This window comes from Eptesicus fuscus, chromosome 9 (assembly GCF_027574615.1).
Source record: "Eptesicus fuscus isolate TK198812 chromosome 9, DD_ASM_mEF_20220401, whole genome shotgun sequence".
In the NCBI taxonomy this organism is placed as follows: Eukaryota; Metazoa; Chordata; class Mammalia; order Chiroptera; family Vespertilionidae; genus Eptesicus; species Eptesicus fuscus.
In genome coordinates this window covers 30749630-30772696 of record NC_072481.1, presented here as the reverse complement: position 1 = coordinate 30772696, position 23067 = coordinate 30749630, and the positions used below count along the sequence as shown (strand labels likewise).

Sequence of the window (23067 nt, the reverse complement as noted above, 5' to 3'; positions counted from 1 at the left end):
CCACCCACAGGACCCAGCCTGCAGACCAAGTCAGAGTGTGAGCAGCTTTGGGAAGCTCCAGCCAGATTGGGGGGGGGGGGGGAATGAGAGCAGAGCGGGGAGGTGCCAGGAGCAGGCCAGGCCACTCTCCAGCGGGCAGCAGGCGCGGGCAGCGGGAGAGCTCGGGGAGGCGGGGAGGCCGAGCATGAGTATTGCTTATACAGAGCTGGTGGCTGTGGCAGACCAGAGTCCAGAGCCAGGCTGTCTGTGGGGCCAGGAGGCTGGATCCCACATGAGTCTGAGCTGCCAGATGGACCCTGGTCTAGAAATGAGCAGAATAGAGCCCCAAATGAACTTCAGGCAGCTAATCCCCAGACAGGATTCTCAACGGTGGCTCAGAGCAAGTCAGCCCTGCCCTCCTTAACCCAGCAAACAGCCCCCCCCCAGCACCTCCTCACAGGCCAGGCCCCACCAGGATGAGTCCTGTGGGGACAGGGCCACCCTCCGAGCCTGGGGAGGACACAGGTGCCTCCAGGGACTGTCTGTGTTGGTAGATTACATGCCCTCTGAGGCAGCCTCCTGGATGGCCACACCTCCCGTCCACACCTGCTGGGGTCCCCTGGAGAGCTCCTTTGGCATGTCAGAGGTGCGGTGGCTTGGAGGGAGACGGGAGGTGAAGAGCAGTGCTAAGGGAGGTACCGGAACTTCCCCCTAAAGTGTCTGGCCAGCAACCCTGGAAACTAAGACCTCCAGTGTTTTGCTTGTGGGAAGGAGGTGGCTCTAGCCCGAGGGAGGAAGCAATCTCCAAGCCCGCAGCTCCCCAGGCATCTTTGCTTCCCAGGCCCTGGCCAGGGCACTAGCCGGGCATGCTGCATGCTGCAGACGTATTCAGTGGGCAAAGCTGCCGGAGGAGGGTGTCAGGGTTCTCAGAGGGGCCTCATGTGGCCAGCTGCAGTGGATGCTACATTCCTCAAAAAAGGTAGCAGTGCTGGGAGAGGCAAAGGTGGAACAAAGAACGAGACAGAAAACTCAGCAGGGACCACCAAGAAGAGGAACAGGCAGGGGCACTTGGGCTCTGCCCCGGGCACAGGACCAGGCAGGATGGACCAATGGCCACCCCCCATTCCATCCCCGGACCGAGGGGGTGTTGTGTCCACACAACACTCATTTGGGTTTCTTTTCAACAAGACACAGAAGGACATGGATTTCAGCCCACGTAGTCACCAAGACTGACTATACCCAGACAAATGAACAGATGTAACATGGTCACACACAGACAGAAACACACACACACACACACACACACACACACACACACACACACACTACACTCTCCACCGCCAGCTGGGACGAGCCCAGTAGCCAACAGGCATGCAGCAGGGCGAGGGGCCAGAAAGACGTGAGGACTATGTACAGGGGAGGAGGGGGCCAGCAGGCACCCTTCCCACACCACATCCCGCCTCTTCCTGAGGTCCTTAGGTGCACGAGGGGCTGGTGGCACTCTCCAGGGAGGACTGGGACAGGCGCCGGGTGAGGGAGCCGAGGGTCGAGTCTGCCACGGAGGATGTGGGGAAGAGTTTGTACCAGCCGGTGACGGCCGCACTCAGGTCCAGCTCATCCAGCATGATCTGGGCCATGCCCATGAAGCACTTGTGGTCCATGCGGCCGTAGTCTCCCCAGACGATCACCTACCAGTGGGAGAAGAAAGAGGAGCTGAGCCACCTCCCCGACTCCAGGGCTGGGCAGTGGGCCCAGGAACCTACAGGTTCCGCCAGGGCACAAATGAACGGGACAGAGAGAGCTGAAACTTGGACTGACTTCAAACAACTTGCCGCACACTTAACACCTGCGGACTTTAAATATAGCATCTCCATTGTTGCAACCATCCAGGTAGAGGTGCTGTGTGTTATTTCCACAAAGAGGAAACGGCCGCTCAAAGAGGTTAATGAACTAACCCAAAGATACACGGTAACTGGTGGCAGAGCTGGGCATGGACCCTGGGTCTGACTTCTGGAGCTCCCAGCGTCCCAGATGACAGCCTTCTCCGGGAAGGAGCACATGGAGACTCCAGGTCCTGCTCTGCTGCAGCTCATGGTGGGGCCCCGGCAAGCCCCTTGCCCTCCCTGGACCTCAGTGTTCCCATCCATCCATAAAACCGGGAGAGGGGAATAGATTAGCTCGGTCATTTTCGAACTTGTGTTTATATTGGTGAATTCTTTTTTCAAAAGAGAATTCCAATATATATAAAAATTGACACACAAGACTAAACTTTCCCCCACAGAACCCCACGGCTCATCAGTTCTTACTGTTTGCAGCCCCACGTGCCTTTGCTATGGGACCACCTCAGCCCAGAGGAACAGCCGTGGATGAGAAGGCCCACAGCTCAGACAGCCCCTGGCTCAAGCCTCCCCTCTGTCACCCGTGGCCTCAGGCAAGGCCGACAGCCCACTGCCACCGCCACTGTCCAGAGTTAGCGAGTAGCCTTCTGTGTGACAGGCACTGTGTGAGGCCTCTAAGGCCTCTCTCCTTTGACCTGCACCACGTACTGCAGCTAGTAAGCGATCACGCTAGAACTTGAACCCAGAGGCAGAACCGGAGGCCGACCAGCACTGTGCTCTATCCCCGGTAACCTCGAGGGCGCCGCAGGCACTTCATCTATCAAACAGGCATGATGACCCCTCCCTCCCAGGACCGTGGTGAAGCGTTTGTCCCTCTCAAGGGGTGAGAGTCATCTTGACCTGGGCTCGACTCGGCTCAGCAAGTCCCCAGCTGAAGCCTCACGCCAGCCACTTCACCTTTCTTTCCCTCATTTGTGAAACGGGAGAGTCACCCTGCTTCGCAGGTTCGTCTGGAGCGTGGAGCGAGGTCACAATGGGAAGCAGCTCACAGCCTGGTGTGGAGCCGATGCACAGTGAGCCCGCGCCAGGTGGAACCTGGGCAGTCTGAGCTGCCCTCCACACCTTGGTTTCCTTATGAATCAGCCGGGGGCAATCACACCTCACTGGGTCGTGAAAATAAATGGGCAACACATATGAATGCACCTGGCATTAGTACCGGGCACAGGACGTGTCATAGATGTAACGGATTTCAAAGGATGACGTGCAGTCTTGAGCGCTGCCCTCTCACACTCACCTGTAGCACCTTGCCCTGGGGCCCCTCGTCAAAGAGCAGAGCCTGCTGGTACAGGGGGTCACAGGTCTTCTTGGCCACCTTTGTCTTCTTCTTGGCCAAGCAGGCCCCATTCTCAAGCAGGTAAACCTTGATATAGGTGGCTAAGGGATGGGAGAAAGCACGATGGGGATGGGTCAGGAGAGACTGCTACGGCCTGTCCCATCCCCAACCCCCAGGGGACCCTGCAGGTGAACAGGGTGAGTAGGACGAGCTGGCCAGTGGACAGCCGGTCAAAGAGACTGACTCAAACACTGGCTCCTCTGTCCTCCCCTACCCCCACCCCTATTTCCTGGCCTTTGGGGCAAGTGGTGACTCCAGTGTTGAGAATACTGACTTAGGCCAATGGGGAACTGAGGACTCATTAGACCCAGACCTCAGCAGCATCCTCCTCTCTGGCAGGACCTCATTTCCAAAACCCTTCTCCCAGCTGCTCAGCCTCACCTGGGAGAGATTTGGAGCCAGGTTTGGGGGTCAGGCCCCGAGCCTCGATCACTTCCACTTCCAGCTGGCCACTCCGGTCCATGATGGCAACATGCACGTCCCCTGCAAGGGAGAAGAGGGAGAGTCCAGGCAGAGCCAGACTAGCCGCTGTGCAGAATGCCAGCCTGCAGGGGCACTGCCACCTGGGAAGCGCACGAGATGAAGAGAACTGCCTGTGGGAGAACTGGCCTTAGGAGACACATTATAGCAGCCGAGGAACACTATAATAGGTCCCTTGGGGTGGGGGCATGACCCTCAAGGGACATGCTTGGGGACCAAAAGTGGCTGTTAAACTCTCATCTAAGTCTGGTTAACTGAGAAGCTCCTGTTTTACTGAGCAGAGTAGGCAAGTTTGGTGACAGAGCTTCCTGAGACAGGAACACAGAGGGAGGCTGTGGGCTCAGTGGCTCTTACTCACCTTCTACACAGCAGCCCTCAGCCACTCCCCTAAATACGTGTCAAAGATTCAAAGACTATCAGCTTGAAGAGATGCTGAGATATGAGCCTGCCCAGGACAGGAGGTGCTCCCTGGGAACCAGGGCTGGCATGCATCATCGCCAAAGGATGAAGGGAAGGCCGGCAGACTTCCTGGGAGCAGAGGACTGAGAACTCCTCCCTGTGCTCCCACAAAACGGATTACCCAGCTGGGGCAAGCTCTGTGTGTGGAATCGAGCCAGTTATCTGATTTCTAGAACTCTTAGCATTAGTCACTTGGAACATCCTTCCAAGCAGTGCAAAAGCAGAAGCCCGATACAGAAAAACTAAAATAGAGCTGACTATGGGCTCGGTACCCATTTTAGATTCTCTGAGCCATTATGCAATAGTTTGTATTTGCATACTCGGGAAGATGCAAATACAAACAAAGACATTCTGGAATTCGTTCCCCTTCCTCCAACTCTTCCTGACCTTCCCACGGGGAAGTGGAGGGGGATGTCTCAGGAATTAATCTCCCTGTCTCACTATAACATCCCCAAGATGAGCAAACACAAACCTGTCATTCCCAGTTTGGGACACCAGAGGGCACCACACGCACAGTTCTAGGCTGTGATGGCGCATTTGCCTAGTGGAAGTGGCTGCTCCTCTCACTGCCTCCCAGCTCTTGGCTGGGCTCAGGGCTGCTGAGAGAAGCAGACTCCCCGGCCCCTAAGAGTCTGAAAGCAAGTGCTGAGAATTAGCCAATCCAACCCAAGAGCCAGCTAAGAGCTGACGCTCACCCTTTGGGCGCACCCCTCTTCCCGTAGACAGAGGCTCCGGTGTGCGCAGGGGGAGGAAGACAGGGCAGTGCAGTGGGAAGAGCCCTGGCGGGAATGAAATCCCCGCTCACTGTATGGCTCACAGCAGGGCGCTGTCTGCACTCAGCTTCCTCGTGTGCTGGAGGTCAGACGCTGCTTGAGTCAGACTGTGGGGAAGAGGGTGGCCAGGAGGCGTCTCTGGGGAGACTAGTCCTGGGAGCAGCTGCTTGGAGCCAACACATCCACGAGCTAAGGGAGAGGCAGGAAGGAGCCAGAACTGCAGCACAGACTTCAGGAACTACTCCTGGCTACAGGAAAGGGGGATGAAATTCTACTAAAGGCTTCTAGGTGCCAGACACTAGTAGAAGTCAAATAAGACGCAGTTCCTAGGATCAAATGAAATACTTCATGCAAAGCATGAACTCCCTACCCCCCACCCTCAATAAAAGAACAACCCTCAATAAATTGTTGATAGTGAAGGCAGGTGTTTTTATTCCCATTTTATAGATGAGGGAACAGGCTCAGAGAAGAGACTTCCCCGAGGCCACTCAGGGAACTGGTGATGGAGCCGGCCCCGTGAAAACCCATGTCGTGCTGATCTGTTCACCCTTTTCTGTCCAGCACTTAGCAGAGCCGGCGGAGTGTGGTGGAGCGAGGAGGGATGGCTGGGAGAGTGTGTTGGAGGGAGGAGGGGTGGCTGGGAGAGAGTGGGGGAGCGAGGAGGGATGTGCGGGAGGGCTGCTGCGGTGGCCTTCCCCTCGGAGGAGGCAGGATCCTGAGTGCTGTGCTCACTCTGCGCTGGCAGGGACGCCTGAGTGAGGCTCGGGTCACGCAGGGCCCTGCTGATCTCACCCTCTCTGCCATCACCCCACTCGCCCTGCCCTCGCGAAGACTCACCCATTGGTGGAGTTGCCAGCGTCTGTCGCCCCACAATCTGGGCTGGTCCCAGCCCATCCAGGAAATCGCTGAACTGGCTTTCGGCCCCAAGCCGGGTGGTGGGGAAGATGAACCTGGGAAGGAGGCAGAGGGGCACGTGAGGGCATCTGGCTGGTGAGATGCAGCGGCTCTGCCTCCAAGGCACGGGGCACTCCCCTCTTGCCTCAGTTTCTCTTCTCCATAGCTTAGGGTACTACTTTGGCTGGGGACAGTTTGAAATCAAATCAATAAATGAGGTGGTGCCCAAAACAGCCACTGAGTCCAAACTAACACAATTACAGGGTTCAGGTTAATGACAAGGGTGGTAGGTGCGCCATGGTTGTGTGTGTCTGGGGCGGGGGAGGGGTGCGCTGGAAAGCAGTAACAAGAAAAACTGACAGTGACTGAAAGTTGACCATGTGACCATGTGACCATGTGTCAGTGCACTGAATGCTCCACATGTCTCATGTAATTGAATCCTCGGAACTACTCTGTGTGGCAGCAACTATTGTCCAATTTTACAGATGAGAAAACAGAAGCGTCCAGAGGTAAGAGACTTGCCTACAAAACAGAGGTGATGCCCAACTCGTGTGGGTTTATGGTGAGAATTGGGATATGTGGTGCATGAAAAGTTCCAGACAAACAGAAAACAGTATGTGGTAGTGGTTGCTGCCATTATCCCTGAGGGTAAAGTGCTACTTGTGCATGTCTTTAAGGCGTCCTGTGTGCGCCAGCAGAGAAAGGACAGGTGAGGGAGGGCTGGCCCAGGTCCACTCATGAGCTACAATGGACCAGAGAAAGCCCTAAGGTCTGAAACAACTCGGGCTAGAGAGATTAAAGGTTGCCCCAGAACAAATCCCCTGCTGGACGGCTTGGCCTTGAGTCGCCCTGGGCCAGTGACAGGCAGGGAGGAAGACGGGCTGTGTGTGTGCTCGTCAGAGAGGCCGCGTGTCTGACCTCCACGCCCCAGGAAGGGGTTTCGGGCTCACCCACTCTTACTGGTCTGTTTCGCAGGTAGCACTGACATCTCTCAGTATCGTAGCGAGTGTTAAAGGAGACAGTGTTTGGTCTGATAGTGCTCACTAGATCCCAGAATAAGAAGCACTGATCTGAAGTGCCCAGTGATACCCTGCATATAGTAGGACACAATACATGCTAGTGGCTACTTGCATTCATGGCTGTAGGCATAGCAGTGAGATACATGAGCATAGAATCTTAAATAATCCTGAAATCATTGTGACTTAATGAGGCCAAATCAGAAAACCTTAGTGGTATACTGTAGTTTCATAATTTAGAGGAGATCTGAGGGACTTTCACATTTTTGACTGCAGCTCACATGCAGTCAAATGTAAGAAATACATTTAATGTCCCAGACCTATGTGCGCCCATACTTTAAAACAACTGACACAGAAGTCCACAAGGTAATTCATCCTCACTCCACAGGATACAACTGAATCTCTATTCCTTTTTCTAATGCTGGTTTTACCCCCTGAACTGATTTTACTTCCCGCCTATGAGTTACCACCCACAGTTTGGAAAACTCTGATCCAGTCCCATCTCCTTCCCTGAGCTCCAAGCAAGGCCACTTGTGAGACCTCCACTTATTTGAGACATAACAATGGTTCTAGATTTAAAGGATTTGAATCACTTTTTCCTTTCAAACCCTCTCCTCTGGAGTGGGGCCACATGTAGGTGCTGGGAGGCGCGAGGCATGAAATATACAGAAGGGAGGAACCACTCCTAGGCCACTGGGGTATTCGGACGCGAGAAACAGCAATGGGAAGACTGGGGCCCCGGCGTGGGACGTCCAGGGGAGGGGAGTGGGGGGAGGTAGGGGCCCAGGAACACCGACATCTGGGTTGATGTTCCCGCTCTGCTCTGGCTCTATGACTAGAGGACGGAGGAGGGAGGGTCCAGGGTGGGGTGGGCTGCACGCACGTGCCCTCGGAGCTGTTGCTGTTGGTGCTCCCATCGGTGGACTCCCGGCTGCCCTGGCGCGTGACCCGACTCCGCATCTCCACGGCGATGCCAGTCTCCGTGCTCCTCCGGATGTTGCTGCGCAGCTTCTTGGTGGTCCCTTCTGTGACCGGTCCCCCACATCAAGCACAGAAAGGGAACAAGGTCAGATCACCAGTGAGGCCTCTCTGAGAACGCTGCTCACAAGTCACCCTCTTGGGAGGGGGCGTGGTGGGCAGGGCTGTGACTGGAGACAGGGGCACTGCTGAGATGACCTCTAGAGCTGGTTTGCAGCTGACCCCTGGCCTTGCTCAGGGCAGTGACACAGACAAAGCAGATCAGAAAGATGGCTGGAGGCAGAATTGGGATGATGGGGCTGGGGGTGTATGGAGTTACCAGGAAGAGCCCCCCACCCCTGCAGCTCTTGGGTCCTCACCCTCATCCTTGCCAGGCTCCCCTGACAGCTACCTTCCCACTCAATTTCAGCCTTTGCTCCAAAGGGTTGTGTTCCTGCCTCTCTCTTCTGGAAAGTTTGCCTTTTGCTGGATCTGCTCGCCCTCAGGCACCTATCTCGCTCAGACCTCACAGCCACATCTCTGATACCTTCACAGGCCCTATAACAACCCTGATGGGAGGCCTGGGCACTCTCAGACTAACATGCATTCTCCAGGTGGGTCTGGACATGAAGAGGTGATTAGGGAAGCAAGAGTAAGAGAGGATGGCTGGGTCGGCCTGAATTGACTATGGCTTTGAAGAGGTCTGTAGAAGACCCCTAGAAGGTATGCAGTGAGAACTCGCCCCCCCCCACCCCTGTGTCTCGGTGCCTCCTGTTCACAGGGCCCTCTGCCCCCATCCTGACCCACAGCTCAGCCTTGCAGGGAACATGGGGCACTTTGCCTCTCCTGGCAGCACACCATCCTGCCTGGGTTTCCATGGCAACCTACTAGCATTGCAATGTGGTCCCTCTAGACACCCTCCCCTCCTGGGGCAGGCAGGGTCACAGAAGCCAGGTTGAGGGTTTGCATGGACTTCCCCTGCTAAAGCCTGGCTGCCTGAGGAGCTTGATGGGGAGGGAAGTGCTGCTCAGATACGGTCTGTACCAAAGGAGCCCTTTGCTATCACTGGTTAGAGACCCAGGCAAATTAAGAATGAAGTTGGCTATAGGAGTGGGGAGAGGTGGGGTGAGGGGTGGAACAGGCACTGCAGCCCCCTTAAAAACAATGGGGAAGGGGGAGCTGGTTACCCTGGCAACCCACCCATATCCAATGGTGAGGATATTCAAGACCTGCCCTGGGGAGAGGGGTGCTTTATTCCTCTTGCTTTGTCCTACTTATCTTTCAGGAAGTCCCACTGGGAGAGGAAAGGCTAAAAGGGCTAGCGTCACTGGCAGACAGACGGAGGGGGAGGGCGGGGGGGGGGGGAATGGGAGGTGGTAAGGAGAAATGTCTCCTTTCAAACCATCCCAGCTTCTGGGATATTGGAATAGCTAACTATCCAGGAATCAATGAGACCATCAACTTGTCTGTCTGTCTGCCTGCCTTACACACAGTCATGTTAGCTCATCCATACTTCTTTCATACCGACCGGCATAAGCAGACACACACAAGTGCTGACAATCACATTTATGAAGACGGTGATCTCACATACAAGGCTATGTGTGTGTTCATACAACAGTCACAAGAGGTACTTCCAGGGTTGAATCATACATACACAAGACATACTCTGTCACATAAATGTGTCCTTCACACCATAACACTTGCAGTTGAACCTATCCATTCAATCACACACATAGACGCACACCCACAAATGGTGCATGACCCACCACACACAGAGGGCTGGGCAATAACAGTGGGTGGCAAGGGACTCGCCCTGTCCCTGGCTCCTAACTGCCAATCCCCGCTAATGCAGTTAGAAGACAGATAGGTCTGTGGTAGCTGCACTCTACCCTCCCTCCCCTCGAATCCTCCACACAACACACATCCTGAGCTGAAGCCAGAGCCTTGCCACCATATGACCTCAGTCCCCTTCTCCTAGAGCTTGGGAAAGCTTTGGCCCATTTGGGAGAAAATTTCCCTTCTTTGATCAGACCTGTCCAATCCACTGTGATGCCTGGTAAGGGAATCGCAGAATCCTTGAAATGTTAGCGACACCTGGGCTAGCCCCCTGCCCCTGCCATTTCACAGATGGGGAGGCTGAGGTCCAAGCATCCATAAGGCTGACTCCCAGTCTACTGATGCGCTACTTCTCACTCTTCTCCACCAACTCCACATTGATTTGAGATGTGATTCAGCAGAGACTAAGTTCCATGTCTTCTGGGTGGGGAGAAAGGTCTTGCGACCCTAGAGAACATTTCTCTACTGTTTCATACCTGTCCGGTCCCTGAACTCTGTTGACCCAGGAAGTAACTTTATAAAGCCTCTCTTTCCAGAGAACCGGGGCAAATTGCTTGCAATAATTCTGTGGTCGCCGGAGATTGAAAGACTCCAGGAACCATCCCATCTGTCTCACCACATACGAGGGAGAGGCAGTCACAGGTCCCAACAGCACTCTATGGCATCTCCTGGAATGATGCTGAGCTTTCTCCCCACCTGACTCAGAGCCCAGAGCCCAGGAGGAGCTGCTGTCCTCGGTGCTGAAAAGAAGAGCTCAATGTGGGCGGGAGCTGGGACAGCCCAGGATGGCCTGTGTGGAACCAGTCTAAGGCTAGGCCAGAAGCCACCTGTGTCCTGGGACCCCAAAGCTCTCACCCTACCCTATTCACTGCTCCCACAACATAGAGAATGTTAGAGCTACAAGAAAGCTTGGAGAGAGTCCCTTCTAGCTCCATTTTCCAGAGGTAACAGGCCCAAAGGGAAAGTGTCTTTCCCAGGGTCCCATGAGGAGTTGAAGCCAGGATTAGTTTTTGGAAGCTACTCTATGGCAAGTGAGGAATAAACTGGAAGGGGTAGGCAGGAGGCAGGGAACTAGAGGGAAGGCTGGTGTGATAGTCCAGGCTTTGAAGCAAAGAGGAGGGAGTGGGTGGAGCTTGAGCCAATGCAGGGTATGGATAAACTAGGAGGAAGGAGGCCCCTGGGAAGCAGACCCAGAGCCCAGAAGACTGGGTCCAGGACAGGAGTTCTTCCCCTCTTCACACAGCCTAGCCCTGCAGGGAACTGAGCCATCCCACCTGGGGCAACCGGAGATGCCCTGCTGGGATCTTTGTCCAGAAGAGAGTTTCCAGAGCTGATTCCCAAGGTGAGTCACCCCCATACATCCCTCTGGAGCCAGACTCTCCCACCCAAGCTAGGACACTGACAACTCCAAGGCTTGGGAGGAAAAAAAAAAGGGGGGACATGGAATTATATATGGGAGAGGGGTATGCCACAAGCAAGGGGCTGTGAAAGCCAGAGATGTCACTTGCTTTTTGGCCCTACTGTTTGATCATGGGAAGTAATATTAACACCGACAACGTATCAAGTGTCTACTATGCACAAGGTTGTTGCCTTTACATCTCCTATGTCATTTAATCCCCTGGACAACTCAGCAAGGCACAGGTATTGTCCTTATTCCACAAACGAGGTGGCGAACTCAGAGAGGTGACGTCGCTTGCCTGAGTCCCCAGCTAGTAAATGACAGGGTGTGGCTCTGAAGGCCACCTTGAATCCCTTCTTCAGGCTCCAACACTTCACCAATGAAATGAGCACCTTGGACTAGATGAACTCACGGGGCCCTTCCTGCTCTGACATTCGGTGACTGGGTGATTCATGGAGACCTTCAGTTAGAAGGGCATCTGTGTATTCCTCTGGCTCAGGCCCCGGACCTTCAGCCTTGCCCTTGCCTACCACAGGGACAAGTGATCCCGAAGCCCCACCATCACTCATCTCCCATCGAAGCTGGAGGTCTCCTTGGTGTCCACTCCCATCCCTGCCTGCTGACGGGTAGTCTAGGTAGGTGGACAGTCCCAGGCAGATCACTGGACTGTCTCCTGGTGACTCGGCCCTGCCCTGGCCCTGAAAGACCGCTCCTCCAAATCGCTTTGGGCATGAAGGAGCCTTTGGATCGGAAGCTGTCTCAGTTGGAGATCAGCAGGGCTTGGTCTTCTCAAGCCAGATTCCTGGGGCCCAACATCTCTTCAACCTCCTAACCTTAACATGCCCCCCTTGATCCTGCGCCAGCCCAACCCCTGGATCTCCAGGCCCCTTCCTCCTGACTCCCTCGTGTCAGGCCTACAGTGTGGTTGTTCACAGGGGCCATGCCCACCCTGGGGCATTGATAACTGCAAGCCCCCTCCTCACTTAGCATTTCCCTGAGCCAGAAACCACATCACAGCCTGTGTGCTGAAAAAGACCATCCCATGTGCTCCTGTGGAGGGCTTTATAAAAAGCTATTTTAAGGCCTGGAAAAGTCCCCCACCCCCAGCCCCAACTGGGACTCTCGATGAGCATTCTCCCCGGATGCTCCGGCACCCCCGCCCCCTCACCACCCCCATCCAGCTGCCTATTTGAAGGTTTCTCAGGGAAGTTGTTACTCTGAGAAAAATAAGCAGGAAGAGATTTTAATACACAACCAGCTGGTGTCTGGGCTGATGCCACACAGTGAGGAGGTCTTGGTGGGGAGGGCTGGTTCCTCTGTGATGTAGGGTCCAGGTGTGACTGTGTGTGACAAGGTGGGTCGCCCACCACTCTGAGCATAACTGGGATTCCATAACTAGATGTCAAGCAAGAATAATAAATTTGTCGGGATGTAGCTGATAAAGTGTGTGAATATGGGGTTTTGTAAGATATGGGCGTAAACATTGTGACATGTTTCTGTGACCATGGGCACTGTGTGTGTGTGTGTGAGAGAGAGAGAGAGAGAGAGAGAGAGAGAGAGAGAGAGAGAGCGCTTCAGTGACCTGGGTCTGTCTGTGTTTGTGTGAATTGCATGATGACTGGCTTTATGTGTGACCATGTACAGTGTGAATGACTATCTTGTCCTTTCCTGGCAGTAGGGTAGTGGCTTACTTAAGAAACTGAGCACACTATTCATATAACCAGGTATAACCAGGCAAGGCATGTGTCTTTGTGTATACCTCTCTCATGTGACTTTGTAATGTATGTGTGTGACTGTGCAACTACATTTGTGTGGCTCTTTGTACTTAGGAAACTTGGAGATCACCCGTGAGGCTGAATCATGGGGCTGTGTGTGCCTGTGAAGTTGTGACACTTAGCAGAGGGCCAGGAACCTGGCGGCTGTTTAATAAACAAAGGCTGAATAATGTATAAGTTTGTACATGGAGGCAGCACAGGGTAATGGTTAGGAGCATGAACTCAGAAGCCCAATGCTGGGGTTTGAATGCTCCTACTAGCTATCTTACTTACTGGAGCATCTCACTTCCTTTCTCTGTGCTTCAGGACTCGCCTCACAGAGTTATATGAGGATTCAGTGAGTCAGGACATGTACTGGACCTAGAATAGCACCTGGTATATGGTAAGTGCTACATAAGTGTTTGTCCCTGGATGCAAGGTGACCCGCCCTGGTGCCCCACGCCCCCTCACCAGGCTGGGGGAGCTGGAGCGTGCTCTTGCTCCACTGGGTCAGGCCCACAATGGCCACCATCTTGGCGCCGAGGCTGCTACGCCGCTTCTTAGCAGTGGTGGTCCCAGTCCCGGGCCCGGCCTGCTGAGATCCGCAGATTTCACTGCTGATGCTGGAGCTCCGAACCACATTCCTGGAGCCTGCAGCTGAGGCTGGACCTGGCTCCCCGTTAAACATGGTCCCAGGGGCCGCTGAGCCTCAGGCAACTCTATGGGGAGATAAAGAGACAAAGGGGGTCCCACATCAGACCCCTGGGCCCTCTACCGCAGCCACCGCTTAGCTGTGTGACCTCGGGCAAGTCACTCGGCCTCTCTGAGGTTGTGAGGAGTCAATGAGCAAATAAATGTAAAGAGTGTTCACAGAGTCTGGCTCAATAAATGAAACTATTCTTATTAGCACATGGCTACCCTGGCAAGCAACAGGGTTTGGTGGTAAAGGCAGAGGCTGTGGAGTTAAATGGCCCACTCCTGAATTCCAAAGGCCTCTACACCCTAGTTGTGTGACCTTGGGACCAACATCCTGGGGTTTCGGTGAACTCTTCAGCAAAACAAGAAGCACAAGCACTTACCTCATAGGATTGTCCTAGGGATTACATCGGTGCCTGTGAAAGTGCCTGGAACAGCATCAGGCATAGAGTAAACATTCAGTAAGTGTTAGCGATGGTTAATTCACAGCCAATAATAACAACAGGGAGAGCAAAACTGGCTCCAGCCTCTGCGGGCTGTGAGGAGGTCCTCCTGCTCGAAAGGGAGGGCACAGAGGGGGATAAAGAAGCAGGCAAGAGGCCCCCTTAACTGCACTACTGAGAGGCAGCCACCACAAGCTCTTTAACCCATCTCCTCCCAATCTCTTTACTATGCATCTACAAAAATAATTGAATTCATACTACAAACACAATTTTAATCCTGGCATTTTTCATTTATCTTTATATCACAAACATTTCCCAATGTCATTAACACTTTGTATACATGGTTTTTTTTTAATAAATCGTTTTTTAAAATGTTTTTTTAAAATATATTTTCATTGATTTTAGAGAGGAAGGGAGAGGGAGCAAGAGATAGAAAACATCAATGATGAGAGAGAACCATTGATCGGCTGCCTCCTGCACACCCCCTACTGGGGATCAAGCCCACAACCCGGGCATGTGCCCTGACTGGAATCAAGCTGTGACCTGGTTCATAGGTTGATGCTCAACCACTGAGCAACACCGGCCGGAGGGCTTAATGTTTATTTATTTTTTATTTATTTATTTTTTAAAATATATTTTATTGATTTTTTACAGAGAGGAAGGGAGAGGGATAGAAAGCTAGAAACATCGATGAGAGAGAAGCATTGATCAGCTGCCTCCTGCACACCCCCTACTGGGGATGTGCCCGCAACCAAGGTACATGCCCTTGACCGGAATCGAACCTGGGACCTTTCAGTCCGCAGGTCGACGCTCTATCCACTGAGCCAAACCGGTTTTGGCATGGAGGGCTTAATGTTTAAATGTTTTGATGCCCATAATATCCCATTGTATGGAGTTAGCATAATTAACTGAAATATTTCAATATAGTTACTTCTTAGATCAGTTCCAATTTTCTTCTTTCTCTCTGTTTCTCCATCCCCATCCCCCTCTTCCCTTCCCTCCTGTTTTTAAACAACACAGCAATAAACATCTTTCTACATTGATTTTTTTCTGCTTATTTCCTTAGGATTGATTCCCAGAAATGGAGTGACTAGTTTAAGGGGGTGTGGACCCTGCTGGTAGCTTCCCCAACATCCATTCTCTCTCCCTGCTTCCTAACACACTGGTTTTATCCAGTACCACCCCACCACCCGCCTTGATTAGTTTAAGCTAGTCAATGAGTGTCAGTCACCTTGGTAACTCTTACTGGTCCATGTGACAAAGCTGGCCTAATCTGACTTAAGGGAAAGATTTGGTTTCCATGATTACAAGAGAGGTGGAGGTCTCTCTCTCTCTCTCTCTCTCTCTCTCTCTGTCTCTTTCCTGCTTCCACTAGGATGAAGCCAGTGTGCTGAGGGCAGCACAGCACAAAGACAGAAAGGGCTTCAGGCCACCCTGAGCTGGCCTTTCTCTGGCCTTTCTGTTATGTGAGATATGTATTTTCCTTTGCTTAAGTCAGTTTGAATCAGAGTCCTCTGTGACATCCAAAAGCATCCTACCTGATACTAAGGGCATAAACATTTTTTGATTCTTGGAATATATTGCTAAATTCCTTTCCAAAGTATACAAATGGACTCCCCATTAGCTGCATTCAACAAATATCTAAGCCCTTAAAATTCCAAGGCCTATGGTGAGTGCCAAAGATACAGTAGTGAGCCAGGCCAACTTCGTCCTGCCCTCCTAAAGCCTCCACTCCAGGAGGAGATAGATAGTAAATAACTAACAATGCAATTAAGCATTTAAGGGCAGTTCGAATGAGTGCAGGGGAGAGGACAGAGGGCCCTGGGGGCCGGGCAGCAGGCATCTTTGGCCCTGTGTGGTACAGAGGTGGGATCTCTGGTATCAGCCCTAGGACTTGGCCAAAAGTCCGATGCTCAGGCCGTGTATTGGAGAGAAGGCTGTTCTAGCATGCTCTGCGCCCAGTCCTTCCAGGCTCTGTCCCGGCCTGCAGTGTTTTTCCAGGGCAGCTCCCCATCCCAGGGCTCAGGGGCACTTTGCTTGACCCTCTTCCCTCAGGTCTGTCACCCTGAGGAAACCCAACTTTTCAAAAGCACAAAGAAAGGGGTGGGAGAGGGAAGGCACCCCTCCAGCTAACGAGGAAGACAGCTCCCAGATGGCTGACAATGGCTGCCTGGTCTCCCGGTCCATGTGGCTCCTGCGGGCTGGGAATTAGGGCTGCCAGTGGGGAAGAGTCAAAGCCGTGTCTTGCTTTCTTTGTGGCTGTCTGGACTGTTCTCACTCACCTTGCGAAGTGTGCAGAGCCCCGGGTAGTATTTCTCCATCCATCCCCCATCAACATTGCAGCTGATGGAAAGTCCCCTGGACTTGGGCCTATGATGATCTCTTCTCTTTACTTTCCAATTCTAGTGCCAGTTGGGGTGTGTTTTGGGGCATCTGCACGGCCTTTCGGTGGATGGTGGGAGAGTGCTTATCTGATACTTTGAAGCTGCTGCAGCGTAAGCCTAACTGGCTCTTGACAGTATTTGTTAGGTGTGTGGTTATCTCCATGTCGCCGATGAGAAAACTGGCTCTCACAGATGTCGAGGCCTCGCTCATCTGACTCGGCTAAGAAGTGGCAAGGCCTGCACTCGAACCCAGGTCTCCTGTTTCCACAAAGAGTCAGACACACTCTGCAGCCCCTGCCCCTTCAACCCAGAACCCACCCCAAGATGTGGGCTTTGCCCTGAGTCTCTGGGCTCTTTGAGAAAACTGCCACAGAGCCGCCAGACTACAGGACACTCAAGTACACCACTCCCCAGGGGACAAGAAGGTAAGAGGGTAAGGGACAAAATTCCTGACCCTGCCAACCCAGGGACTCATATTTCCTCATGAATAATCAATGGCACCAACAAGCGGATGGCTTGACATCCAGGACTCTGCACCCTCCAGAGCCACATTCTCATCTTTAACCGCCCTGGGGCCTGAGAGCTGATGAGTGCCTGAGAGGGCAGCGTCTGTGAGCACACATGCAGTGGCAGGCTCAGGACTGGGCTCTAGTTGCTTCTATGGCAGCCAGTCCAGCTCAAGCAGGACAAGACAGAGAGACTGACAGAGCCGGCCACCTGGCCCCTATGAAGAAGGAAGTCCTACTGCATAGCAACCCCTGGGCCATCAGGCCACAGGGACAGGAAAAGGGCAGCAGGGAGAGGGGGCCGGCAGGATACAGAACACAGAACCTCACGTTCTGGTGGTTTAAAAGATTGCTGATTGAATGACATCCTTTCCACAGAAATCACTTCAACAATTCCCACCACTAAGCAGCACTCCTTTCCCAGCCCAGTCTAGGGGACCCCAAGGAGGGGCGTTGTCCCCGGATCTCATTGGTTCGGGGGGGCTTGCTGTCAAGTTCTCCCTGCGGACCCTGCTCTGTGGCTACAGCAGCACCTACAACTACAGCTCAGACTCACCCTCTGCAGCAGGGGTGGCCAACCTTTCGGAGCTCAGTCGGCGACCGCTGCTCTGGAGGCAGCTGCTGCCTTGGCTGCTGCTCCGACTCCCGCCAAAGCTCCACACTAGCAAATACCGCCCCAGTTCCCCACGGAACAAGCCTTGTTTTCTTCCCGGCCCTTGATGTTTGGCCGGAGGTCTGAGTACCCGGCTGATGAGAACAGGCTCAGGAGTTGAAACAGATTTGCCATCCCTTTTCCACCCCGAGCCTTTCATTTGGCAAAGCTTGGAAATCAAGGTCCAGAATGGGAGACACACCCAGTCCCAGAAACTTGGTGACAAATCAGAGCTCCAACCCAAGTCTCCTAACTCCCAGGTTCCACGTCACCTGTCAGATGCCCTCCTCACGGCTCACCTTGAGGAAAACCCAAACTCACCAAACTGATGACTCTGAGCGTGGTGTTCCACATCACAGGGGGCTGCGCCCCTCCCAACAGCACTCCCCTAGGGCACTGACGGGAGGCTTCTGTTCACTTCTTCTGGGACACCAGTTTTCAAGAAAGGAGGTGAAGGCAATCAGGGTAGCTCCCAGGAGGAGGTGATGTGATAAGACTCTGGAAGGAAAGAGGAGAGCTTAGAGGAGGGACTAGAAAAGACATCTGTCTTCAAGGGCTTCCAGTAGTTCACGGAGTAAAAAGACAGACTTTGGACATGACCTCGAGCTGTATGACCTCGAGCAAACCATTTCAACTCTCATTCTATTTCCTCCTTCATAAAACTGCCCAAACTCCTGGGTCCTCCCCTCCCTCAGCATGCTCCCCCCCCCCCCCCCCCCAAGGCCTTTAGGAACCTTTAATGTGTTAACCTGCTGGAGCTGAAGTTCCGCCCACAACCTTAAGACTTTTAACACTTGGAGGACTCATCCAGGTCCAAATGCTAATCAGCTCTAGACCCTATTCTCCCTTCCTCTGTCCTCCCCTGACTAATGGGGTCTGTGTTCCTCCCCAGACACTCGGTCCCATGCCCAGCAGTCAGGAACGTTGAGGGTAGGTGGGGTGGGGAGCAGGGGGGACTCCTGACTCCACCCCCAGCCATGTGACCCTAAGCAAGTCACTCAGCTTCTCTGAACCTCCATCTCCTCTTCTATAAAATGCACCTACTGGCCACCTGGACTGTCCAGGCTGGACTGGGGAGCAGGTGAGATCTTGAGGAGCAGGAAAGCATAGTGATTAAAAACCCAGGCTTTACCCTAGCTCAGTGGTCGGCAAACTGCAGCTCGCGAGCCACATGCGGCTCTTTGGCCCCTTGAGTGTGGCTCTTCCACAAAATACCACGGCCTGGGCGAGTCTATTTTGAAGAAGTGGCATTAGAAGAAGTTTAAGTTTAAAAAATTTGGCTCTCAAAAGAAATTTCAATCGTTGTACTGTTGATATTTGGCTCTGTTGACGAATGAGTTTGCCGACCACTGCCCTAGCTGGTTTGGCTCAGTGGATAGAGCATCGACCTGCGGACTGAAGGGTCCTGGGTTCGATTACAGTCGAGGGCACATGCCGGGGTTGTGGGCTCGATCCCCAGTAGGAGGTGTGCAGGAGACAGCAAATCAATGATTCTCTCTCATCATTGATGTTTCTATCTCTCTCTCCCTGTCCCTTCCTCTCAGAAATCAATAAAAATATATTAAAAAACAAAAACCACCACCAACAACACAAAAACAAAATCAAAAAACCCAGGCTTTGGAGGCAGACAAAACCTAGAACTGCCGCTTATAAGCTGTATGACACAGGGACATTTCCTTAACAAACCTCCCGAGCCTACCCTTCCTCATCTCTAAAGTGGGAATAATGACAGCCTTAGGATTCTTAGGTGGAGTATTATAAAATAAGGATTGGTACGTGTTAAATGCTCACTTGGGCAGTTACATTATTACTACTCATAAGGGCGCCTTTGTAAACGGTAAAGAACTGCACAGGTGTTAGTGCTTATGGGTCTGAATTACACACCAGATGCAACCACTTCACGAGGAGGCTCAGAGACCCACAGGGTCGCCTCCCACTCCAGCTCTGGGTGCTTCCCGAGTGTGGAAGCGCTGGGTCCCTGTGCCTCTCAGTTGGAGTGGGAGCTGCCATGTGAGGCTGTGCTCTCTTTTGCCAGCATCTTCGTGCCTGGGCCCTTGCTGGGTGCTGAACCTGGCATTTGAGACCCCTACCCCAACCCCAAACCAGTGCCAGGGCTGCCCACCACATCACCCATGCCACTCTGCCCATGCCAGAGGCCAGTGCCTGCATCCACAGAAGGGGAGGGCAGTTCCCTCGTTTCTAGAATTTCCTTTCCCCCTCAGGGACATACCGGTGGGTGAGAGGGCTGGTGCGTGGCGGGAGAGGAAGGCTGGGCTGAAGGAGCACACCTAGCCCGAGTGGGGACACTGTGCCAGCTCTTCTCCTGATTGTGTCACCGTGGTCTCCCCCAAAGCAGGCTCTCACACACGCTACACACACAGGGAGGGACACAGGGCACAGGTGATACACACGTAAAGACACAATCACATGCATACACAGATATGCACACATACTTTTAAGATACTCAGCCACACAAAGGCACACAGCCCAGCCAGCATGGCTCAGTGGTTGAGCGTTGACCTATGAATCAGAAGGTCATGGTTCGATTCCTGGTTGGGGCACATGCTGGACTGTGGGCTCGATCCCCAGTAGGGAGCATACAGAAGGCAGCCAATCAATGATTCTCTCTCAACATTGATGCTCCTATCTAGCTCTCCCTCTCCTTTCCTCTCTGAAATCAATAAAAATATATTTAAAACACACACACACACACACACACACACACACACACACACAGGCACACAGAAGCAGCCACACTGATAGCCAAAGGCCTTCACACAACCACATCTACTCACACACACACCCTCCCCTTGGCCCTTTCCAGCCCAAAGAGGCAGGAAGAGCCCTATCCCTTTAGTGGGCAAGTTCCCAGGAAGTGTCTTACCTGGATCTGTGGGTTCCCTTGGTCAAGGCACACAGACCAGCTCTGAGCTGGTGCTAGTGTGAGCTTGAAAACACACACACACACACACACACACACACACACACACACACACACACACACATGCTCCAGCCCCCAATCTCACCCACCTGGCCCCCATCCCAGCAGGCCGGACAAAGGAGCTCATCGGTGAGGTTTGTGGTGAGGAGATGAGAAGGCTGGCAGGGAGCAGCTGCTGTCACCATGGCTACCGAACTGACCCACTTCTTCTCCACCTAGCCTGGCCCACCCCATCACACACAGTAAAGGGGCAGCCCTCTGAGGGTGTGGTAAGGGATGGATTGAGCATCAGATAGGCTGCGCCTTGCATGGGAAGGCAATATCCAGACATCCCTTGAGGAGAGCAGGGTGCTGAAGAGATGGCCCCTGCGAGACCTAACCCCTGGTTTCCCCTAGCATCAGGGTTTCTGGCCTCAGGGACCCACATGGGTCATGCACTTGCCCTGGACACATTCTCAGACACAGGTCTCACAGCAAGACAGGGTGTGGAAGCGCCAGGCCCAAACCTGTGTTCCCGGACTCCAAGGACTCAGGACATACAGGGTGAGGCAGACTCAGAGCTGGGTGAGCCCTGTGTCCTGTTGGGAACGAGGTTCCTGAGGGCAGGGCTTGCCTGCCCCCGTCAGGCCAGGGGTTGCTGGGGCATGGCCATGCATCTTCCCTCAGAGACGGGGACATGGAGGAATAACAAGCCCTCAGACAGCTCAGTCTTGTGAAGCAACAGCTCACAAAGCAGAATGAATCACTCCTGTGTGACAGCCTCCCGTAGCTCCCCACTGCCTTCAGGAGAAAGTGAAAACCCCTCACCAAGGCCTATGAGCCAAGTGACCCAACTCACCCCGTGCTCTGGCCCCTCCTCTGCATTCCAGTCACACTGGCCTTCTTTTCATGCCTTTGTCAGCAGTCTGTCTGGAGTGCTCTTCTCCAGCCTGCCTCCACCCTCCTGCTCTGAGGCCCGATGTCTGCTGCACGGCCTGGGCCTGGCTGATCCCTCCGCTTTGCTCAGTCCCAGTTTGACTGTCATTTCCTAGGAGAGTCTTCCCAGATGAGTGAGTCCCATGTCACGCTCTCCTAGACTCTGTACTGTCTCTGCCTGTTGTGGGTTGCATTGTGTCCCCACACAAAAGATATGTTGAGGTCTTAACCCTGGTATTTCAGAGTATGACCTCAGAATAGGGTCATTGCAGATCTGATTAGTTAGGTTGAGATCATTCTGGATTAGAGTGGATCTGTAATCCAATATGAACAATGTTCTTATAAGAAGCTAGTCATGGCCCGGCCAGTGTGGCTCAGTTGGTTGAGCATTGTCCCATGTACCGCCAGTTTGATTCCCGGTCAGGGCTCATGCCCGGGTTGCAGGCTTGATCCCCAGTAGGGGGGCATGCAAGGAGGCAGCCGACTGATGTTTCTCTCTCACATCTATCTCTTTCTCCCTCTCCCTTCCTCTCTCTGAAATCAATAAAAACATATATAAAAAAAAAAAAAAGAAGAAGCTGGTCATGTGAAGACAGAGATACTTAGGGAGAATGCATTGACAATGGAGGCAGAGATTAGAGTGATGCAGCAACAAGCCGAGGCTGGCTCGCCAAAGATGGCCAGCTGTCACCCACATCCTGGAGAGACCCATGGAACAGAGTCTCCCTCAGAGCTCTCAGAAGGAACCCATCTGGCCAACACCTTGATTTTGGACTCTAGTCTCCAGGATGGTGAGAAAATAAATGTAGGTTGTTTAAGCCATCTAGTCCATTGTACTTTGTTACAGCTGCCCTAGGAAACTAACACACTGTCATACCTAACTTGTTCAGTGCCTGCCTCCCACCCCCCACCCCCACCTCCTGGCTGTGAGCTGCTTAGAAATAGGAACCACTTCATCTTCTCCATCCTAGACCCCCAGTGCCCGGCACAGATCTGGCATATAGTAGGGCTCTGTAAATACATGACGAATGAATGAATGGTGACCTAAAATAAATATGAAATTAACTGTATTTATAACTGGGTAGTAGAATTGTGACTCATTTTTATTTCCTTCATGTGACATACTATGTTTTTTAAAGTTACCTCTTTAGAAATGGTATTAATGTTTTCGTCAAGAAAAGACTAAGTACATATTTTTATTTGCAAAATGTGCATTAAAATAACAGACATTTATACCACTGTGCATTTTGTTAAGAGGGAAAAGTTCTGCTCTGTGCTTGATAACTGCCTTTTTATTGATTAATTGATTCTTCCTTATGTCACCAGAGTGCTTTCCGGAGTCAGATTTACAGAGTTCGAGCTCTGGGGACTTGTGAAACACAGGTTCCAGGCGGAAAGGATCCAGGTAGACTATGCATGCTTCTCACCATCTCTGTTACCCACTGCCTCTCGGAGCTGGTGGGATCGGGCCAGATGTGGCACCTGCCACCTGACAGGGCTGCCAGACTTGTCACTTGATAACACCACCAGCCCTAGCCAAAGACACTCACTTCCAAACAAAAGCAAGCTCCTTCCCTCAATGGATGCACGGCCCGGTGCCTCTCAAATTTAAATGTGCACACCAACCACCTGTGCATGTTGTTGAAAGGCAGATTCTGATTCCATGGGTCCCAGGTGGAACATGGGATTCTGCATTTCTTACAAGCTCTCGAGGCTCTGAGAGATAAAGAAAACATTCTCTGGTTGTTCTGC

At 52.9% G+C, this 23067-nt stretch overlaps 1 protein-coding gene across 1 annotated transcript; it reads right to left on the bottom strand.

Annotated features, from left to right (window-relative positions):
- Positions 1 to 1306: 1306 nt before the first annotated feature.
- RIMS3 (regulating synaptic membrane exocytosis 3) lies at positions 1307 to 17827 on the bottom strand. The gene is made up of 7 exons (XM_028160296.2): positions 17781 to 17827; positions 13250 to 13497; positions 7716 to 7857; positions 5760 to 5872; positions 3592 to 3693; positions 3112 to 3251; positions 1307 to 1667 (listed from the first exon to the last, which is right to left on the bottom strand). Exons 2-7 carry the CDS (start codon positions 13464 to 13466, stop codon positions 1455 to 1457), a joined length of 927 nt encoding a protein of 308 aa, XP_028016097.1. The 5' UTR covers positions 13467 to 13497; positions 17781 to 17827; the 3' UTR covers positions 1307 to 1454.
- Between the last annotated feature and the right edge of the window lie 5240 nt (positions 17828 to 23067).

What these genes read in the sequence shown, in the direction of transcription:
- RIMS3 (XM_028160296.2), bottom strand. Translation starts at nt 13,466, where the DNA reads ATGTTTAACGGGGAGCCAGGTCCAGCCTCAGCTGCAGGCTCCAGGAAT. An exon ending in GCTGGCAACTCCACCAATGG is followed by an intron (nt 3,694 to 5,759) that starts GTGAGTCTTCGC and finishes TCTCCCTTGCAG; the next exon opens with GGGACGTGCATGTTGCCATC. An exon ending in TGGCTCCAAATCTCTCCCAG is followed by an intron (nt 3,252 to 3,591) that starts GTGAGGCTGAGC and finishes CCCATCCCTTAG; the next exon opens with CCACCTATATCAAGGTTTAC.